Source organism: Penaeus japonicus, unplaced genomic scaffold, assembly GCF_977035675.1.
Source record: "Penaeus japonicus unplaced genomic scaffold, GWHDUDI00000001_assembly GWHDUDI00000016, whole genome shotgun sequence".
Classification (NCBI taxonomy): Eukaryota; Metazoa; Arthropoda; class Malacostraca; order Decapoda; family Penaeidae; genus Penaeus; species Penaeus japonicus.
The window spans coordinates 21,969,664-21,977,163 of record NW_028234418.1 but is presented as its reverse complement, the minus strand read 5'-3'; the positions used below and the strand labels follow the sequence as shown (position 1 = coordinate 21,977,163).

General features: G+C 39.7%; 1 protein-coding gene across 1 annotated transcript in view; it reads left to right on the top strand.

The window, feature by feature from the left end:
- The first annotated feature begins 5,448 nt into the window (after positions 1 to 5,448).
- The window catches only part of LOC122254547 (frizzled-5), a 3,486-nt gene continuing 1,434 nt past the window's right edge, over positions 5,449 to 7,500 (top strand). The window contains exon 1 of the mRNA XM_086545296.1: positions 5,449 to 7,500. This exon is cut by the window's right edge and continues 1,434 nt beyond it. Coding sequence (XP_086401422.1) covers positions 6,207 to 7,500 — 1,294 coding nt within the window. The 5' untranslated portion in view covers positions 5,449 to 6,206.

Below are 7,500 nucleotides of genomic sequence, written 5' to 3'. Positions count from 1 at the left end.
ACAGACAGACAAACAGACAGACAAAAACACAGCCAAACAAACAGAAAGACAGATCGATAGACAATCAGACACAATTAAAAACATGAACACCAAAACAGTCCCTTACAAATATATAACACCCAAAACAACCACAGTCCTTCCATAGTAAAATAACACTCATGAACTAGGAACAAAACACAAACCCAATCCACCAAACAGAAAAGCCATTTCTATAGAAAAAAAAATACGAACGTAAATAACGAAGACAAGAAGAGAAAATGAGTCACACGAGAAAGGATGAACTCGTATCAAGTCTCGTTGCAAGGTTGAGTGACTGTTATTTCTGCATCATATTGATTGTGTGAGAAGAGGTCGAGGAACACACTCCCTGTATTCACATGGTGTATCCTAACGAGATATAGTGCAATTGCTACAAGGAAAATTGCAGAGAATGTAAATATGTGGAGTTGAGAATGTACTTAACTATTAATCAACCAATTGTGTTGAGAAAGTTGAAAGACCTGTAATTCTGTTTTTGAAAAAAATGTAGTACACTTGAATAGAGGAAAATGAAATTATATAAAAATGCAAGAGGACATTTCGAATAAAATGAGAGAGTAACGTCGACTTGTGTTCAAGCGGGAAAATGATCATTAAGTCTTAATGATAATATTATTCTTAGTTTGTCTAGAAACGCCATGGTGATTTTTATTCTCATTTTAAAAGATATGTTTCTTTTTATGATCGCCTGTGACTGTATATGTTGAGAAGAGAAGAGAAGAGGAGGAGAAAAAGACGGAATAGGTTATTGAATGGCTGAAGGGTGACGTCATCCCCATTGGATCTGGGAGGGGTGGGGGAGGGAGGAGGGGAAGGGGGAGGTGTCAAGACCAGCACCTTTGACCGACGTCCACGCCCTCTGGTCGTTTCCCTTTTCCAGGGCGTTATTTTTTTCCCTTTCGTTCTTTCTTTTTCTTTCTTTCTTTCTTTCTCTCTCTCTCTCTCTCTCTCTCTCGATATCTCTATATCTATTTCTATCTTTCTCTTTCTCTTTTCCTCTCCTCTCTTCTCTTCTCTTCTATTCTCCTTTCTTTTCTTTTCTCTTCTTTTCTTTTCTTTTCTTTTCTTTGTTTTTTTTCTTTTCTTCTTTTCTCTTCTCTCTCTCTAACTATCTATCTTTCTCCTATTATTTCTTTTCTTATCCCCTATTCGTTTATCTTTTTTACCTACCCCCTTCACTCCCGAGTCCCTCCCGCTCCACCCAGCACAAACACTCCACCTCGCCCACTCATAACCCCTCCCCCCTCCTCCACCCCCTCTTCTCCCCTACTCCTCCTTCCCTCACTCCACCCCTTCTTCTCCCCCCTACTCCTCCTTTCCTCACTCCACCCGCTCTCCACACACTCACAGACAAACTCCCCAGTCCCACTCGACGCACACAAACATCCATTCTCTAACCCTCTCTCTCACCCCCCTCCCCCCCTCCCGCCATCTCCATCCTTCTACCTCCCTCCTTCCTCTCTTCCTACCCCTCCCCTCTCTCCCTTCCCTCAACCCCCCATCCCTCCTCTCTCTCTCTCTCTCTCACCTCCCATGTCCTCCAGCTGTTCCTTACCCCTTTCTCTCTCGCCTCTCCATTCTCCTTCTACCCCCCCCCCCTCTCCTTCAATCCCTTCCCCTATCTTCCGTAACCCCCTTGTCCCTTACCCCTCCCCTCCCCTCCCCTCCCCTCAAACCAAACGTGTGAGGGAATCGTGTGGCGAGGAGGCAAAGGGGATTCGATGAGGAGAGGGGAGGAGAGGGGAGAGAGAGGTGGATGAAGTAAGGAGAATAGGAAGGGGGGAGAATAGGAAGAAGGGGGAGGGTAATGAACCAAGAAAGAGGGAAGGGAAGGGGGGTGATGAACCAAGAGGGAAGGGAAGGAGAAGGAGAGTGAGAAGAAGCTAAGGAAAGGAGGGGGGGGGAGAGGATGATGAGTTAGGGAAAGGAGGGGGGGGGGGGGGAGGATGATGAGTTAGGGAAAGGAGGGGGGGGGGAGAGGATGATGAGTTAAGGAAAGGAGGAAGGGGAAAAGGGAGAGGCATGGGGAGATGGGGGTGGGGGTAGGGGCAAGCAGAGGGGGTACAAAGATCCTGGGAAAGGAGGGAGACATGGGTGTATGGGGGTAGGGGTAACCAGAGGGGGTATTGGGATTGTAGTAGGTGGGGGAAAGGGGGATACTGGTAGGGAAGACATGGAGGGTGGGGATACTGGAAGGGTGGGGAGGGGAGCAGGTGCAGGAGTTCGCTTTGAATGGGTGTTATAATCGTTCTTAGAGGTGTGAATGAGAAGGTGTGAGTCCTTAATTACGACAATAGATTAATGAAACGTAGATGATGTTCATAATGTCTTCCTTTATATTTCATTTCTTTCCTTTCTTACACATTTATTCCACGATTTATACGATATCAAAACTGCAGTGATAATAACAATGTTTATACTAATTGTGTAAGTATAGTCATCGTAAAGTGTTGATAAGAACTAAGAAATAACATTTAAAACAACCAATCTACCATGTTGAAATTTTGGTATAAATTTCAACATTCAATAATCATTAAATTCAATATATCAACATAAACAGATTTGCAATTTCCTGAAGAAACAAACAAATCAAACCTTATTCAGATCTGAACAATAATTATAACAATATTTTTTCAAGATGAACACCCTCCCTCCCCATTCCCCTCCCCCTCCCCCCCGTCCCCTCCTTTAAAATATCTTCATTCATTAATTTTCATTTCGTTCGATATTTAGGAATTTAGGATCAACTTGTTTGTTTGCAATATCATCATGAGTGATGGTAATAATGATAATGATAATTATGATAACAATGATGATAATGATGATGATAATGATGATGATGGATGATGATGATGATGATAATAATAGTAATAATAATAATAATAATAATAATAATAATAATAATAATTATCATGATTATTATTATTATTATTATTATTATTATTATCATTATTATTATCATTATTATTATTATAACAACAACAACAACAATAATAATACTGATGATAATGATGATGATGATGATAATAATAATAATCATGATCATAATCATAATAATGATAATCATAATCATAATAATGATAATCATAATCATAATAATGATAATCATAATAATGATAATCATAATAATGATAATCATAATCATAATAATGATAATCATAATCATAATAATGATAATCATAATCATAATAATGATAATCATAATCATAATAATGATAATCATAATCATAATAATGATAATCATAATAATGATAATCATAATCATAATAATGATAATCATAATAATGATAATAATTGTCATAATGATAATCATAATCATGATAAGGATAATAATCATAATAATGATAATCATAATCATAATAATGATAATCATAATCATAATAATGATAATCATAATCATAATAATGATAATCATAATCATAATAATGATAATGATAATCATAATAATGATAATGATAATCATAATAATGATAATCATAATCATAATAATGATAATGATAATCATAATAATGATAATCATAATCATAATAATGATAATCATAATCATAATAATGATAATCATAATCATAATAATGATAATCATAATCATAATAATGATAATCATAATCATAATAATGATAATCATAATCATAATAATGATAATCATAATCATAATAATGATAATCATAATAATGATAATCATAATAATGATAATCATAATAATGATAATCATAATAATGATAATCATAATAATGATAATCATAATAATGATAATCATAATAATGATAATCATAATAATAATCATCATAATAATGATAATGATAATAGTGATAATGATAACAATATTAATAGTAATAATAATAATGATAATAATAATAATAATAATGATGATAATAATAATAATGATACTGATAATAATAATAATAATAACAATAATAATAACGATAATAATAATAATAATAACGATAATAATAATAATGATAATAATAATAATAATAATAATAGTAATAATAATAATAATAATAATAATAATAATAATAATGAAATAATGAAATAATGATAATGATAGTAATGATGATGATTATGATAGTCTTTTTGATGATGAGATTATTGATTTTATTATTTTTATCATTATTGTCCCCATCATTATTATCAATATAATGATGATTATTATTATTGTTATTGTTATCATTACCATCATCATAATTATTGTTATTATTATCATCATTATCATATTTATTGTTAACATTATTATCATTATCATATTTATTGTTAACATTATTATCATTATGATTACTATTATTGTTTTCATTATGATTACGATCCTTATCATTGTTGTTGTTATTATCCTTATTATTATTATTGTTACTCTATTATTGTTGTTGTTATTGGCATTATTATCATTATTATAATTGTTATTATCATCATTAATGTTATTGTTATTGTTATTATTATTATTATTATCATTATCATTTTTATTACTATTAGCATATTTTTTATTATCATTATAACTATTAGCATATTTTTTATTATCATTATAACTATTATCATATTTATTATCATTACTACTATTATTATATCTATCGTAATTATTATATTTTTCATCATTATCGTCATTAACATTATGAATATTATTATCATTATTATCATGAATGTTATGATTATCATTATCATGAATATTATGATTATCATCATCATGAATACATCATAACTATTATCATCATTTTAGTATTATCATTATACAAATAACATGGCTAATATAATTTGCATCATAGTTTTAGTTCTGAACAAGGGGAGACCATATTAAATACCAAAAGCTTCTTAATAGTGAACATGTTACGTAAAGCTGAAAAAAATCTCATTGCATTCATCATTACATAGAGAGTTGAGTTGCATAACACCAGATGGAAAAAGCAACGGTTCCCTTAATACCGGAAGAGAAATGTTTGTTAGCTGCAAGCTTATTTCAGTGTATCAGTTTGATAAGCACTGATAAACTTTAGGTTGAAGCACGAATTATCTGACTTTGCAATGATATTGATGTTTGTTTGTTTGTATTTTTCAACATGAGGAATCGTTAATTAACTAACTTGGATCTCTTGCTTTACGTACCCACGCTATCTGATTATCTTTTTCTTATTTATTAGTTCCATTTCTCTCATTCTGTCCCCTACTCTTTTTTTCTCTCTCTCTGTCTCTCTCTTTTGCTCTTATTCTGTTGCTTTCTCTCCTTTTTTTCTCTCTCCCATTCCCTCTCTTAATACCATTCTAATTCTCTCTCTCTCTCTCTCTCTCTCTCTCTCTCTCTCTCTCTCTCTCTCTCTCTCTCTCTCTCTCTCTCTCTCTCTCTCTCCCGTATCCCAAAGGAAAGATATAGAAAGGGCGCGTTCGAAATGCAATGCGGAAGTTGTAGGTGTGTCTAATGTTTTTTTTCTTTTTTTTTAATTCTCTCTCCAGCGAGGTGTAGTTGGGGAGAGAGGCGGGCCGGCTGATCAATATTGTTGCCTGAGTTAGACGATCAATATGCATGTTGAATAGAATGCAGCATTTGCTCTGTGTATGGGCCAAGGGTCGAGAGCTTGGAGTGTGTGTTCGTAAGGCCATAAGCCTGGGAGGTGCAGGTTAGCGTCTGACCTGACTTGACATGGGCATCTTTTGTTGCAGGTCACCGGGAGAGCCGAGTGAGGATGAGACGGGCCTGCTGATTGGTGTTCCCGGCAGCTGCGCCTGTGCTGATTGGCCGAGAGGGCGTCGGCTCTTCGGGATGGTTCTGACCGAGCTCCGCTAAAGACTCGGCTCCACCAACTCCTCTCCAGCTCATTATCTGCTCAGTCGTGAGTGTGACGAGTCTAGTTCTTGCTCTTGTGTTCTCGCGTGGGTGAAACGAGTGAAGTGGAACGGGTCAAAAACGTAAAAAAAAGGAGAAAAATACGTCATTGAAGCGTGAGTGAGTGGGGCTGGCGACGCGGCGTGGAAAATCGTCGTCGGAAAAGACTGTGTGGTACCTGCGTCCCCTCTCGGTTTTAGGCTCACGGGACGCACGCTCAGTTAGTGTAAACCTGACTCCCCTCGCGAGCGGACGTGAATCGATGGTGGTCTGTGACGTTTGGGCTAGCGCTTGAATTATGGTGTCGGAAAGCAAGTCCGACCGTCAGTTGGAGGTGTGTCGGGGCGTTTAGTATTAGGCAATGTGCACGCGCGTGAGAAATATAGACCGGCGGCCGCCCCGAAGTGCCATGATGCGGAATTCAGTGTTTTTATCGTCGTTCGTGCTTCTGGTGGTGACCCTTGTGGGTGCCACGGACGGGGAGACGGCCAAGGAGTCGCGCTGTGAGGAAATCACCATCCCGATGTGCCGCGACATCGGCTACAACAACACGTCGATGCCGAACCAGTTCAACCACGACTCGCAGGACGAGGCCGGGCTCGAGGTGCACCAGTTCTGGCCGCTGGTCGAGATCATGTGCTCGCCCGACCTCAAGTTCTTCCTGTGCTCTGTCTACGCGCCCATATGTATCGACGACTACGAGAAACCTCTGCCGGCGTGCAGGAGTGTGTGCGAGCGGGCCAAGGCGGGCTGTGCTCCCATCATGCACCAATACGGCTTTGCATGGCCCGAGAGGATGGATTGCTCGAAGCTTCCAGAGTACGGAGACACTGTTCACCTGTGCATGGACAAGCGCAACGGCTCGGCTCCCGAGGAGAAGCCGCCCAAGAACTTCGGCAACCTGGACAAGAAGTGCCGCGGAAAGAACTCCAAGTATTGCCCCAAGTGCCAGTGTTCGTGTCCCTTCGTTAACCTCGATTCCTCCTACCGACAGTACGGGCGCTATCCCAACGAGTCCTTCAAGGTGGGCCGAGTGCAGGACTGCGCCCTTCCGTGCCACGCCGTGTACTTCGACCAGGACGAGAGGACCTTCGCTCAGTACTGGATCGCCATCTGGGCCATCCTGTGCTGCGTGTCGACCCTCACCACGATCACCACCTTCCTGATCGACATGGACCGCTTCAAGTACCCCGAGCGGCCCATCATCTTCCTGAGCGGCTGCTACTTCATGGTGTCGATGGGCTACATCATCCGCATGGTCGCAGGCCACGCCGAGGTGGCCTGCGACGGCAAGATGATCGTCTACAACTACCACCTGGTCCGCCACAACCCCTACGGCTCGGGCCTGTGCACCACCGTGTTCCTGCTGGTCTACTTCTTCGGTATGGCGTCGAGCATCTGGTGGGTGGTGCTGTCGTTCACGTGGTTCCTGGCGGCGGGGCTCAAGTGGGGCAACGAGGCCATCGCCAGCTACTCCACCTGGTTCCACCTGGCGGCCTGGCTCATCCCCACCATCCAGAGCATCGCCGTGCTGGTGATGGCGGCCGTGGACGGCGACTCCGTGGCCGGCATCTGCTACGTGGGCAACCAGGACATCGACAACCTGCGTGGCTTCGTGCTGGCGCCGCTCTTCATCTACCTCGTGGTGGGCTCGG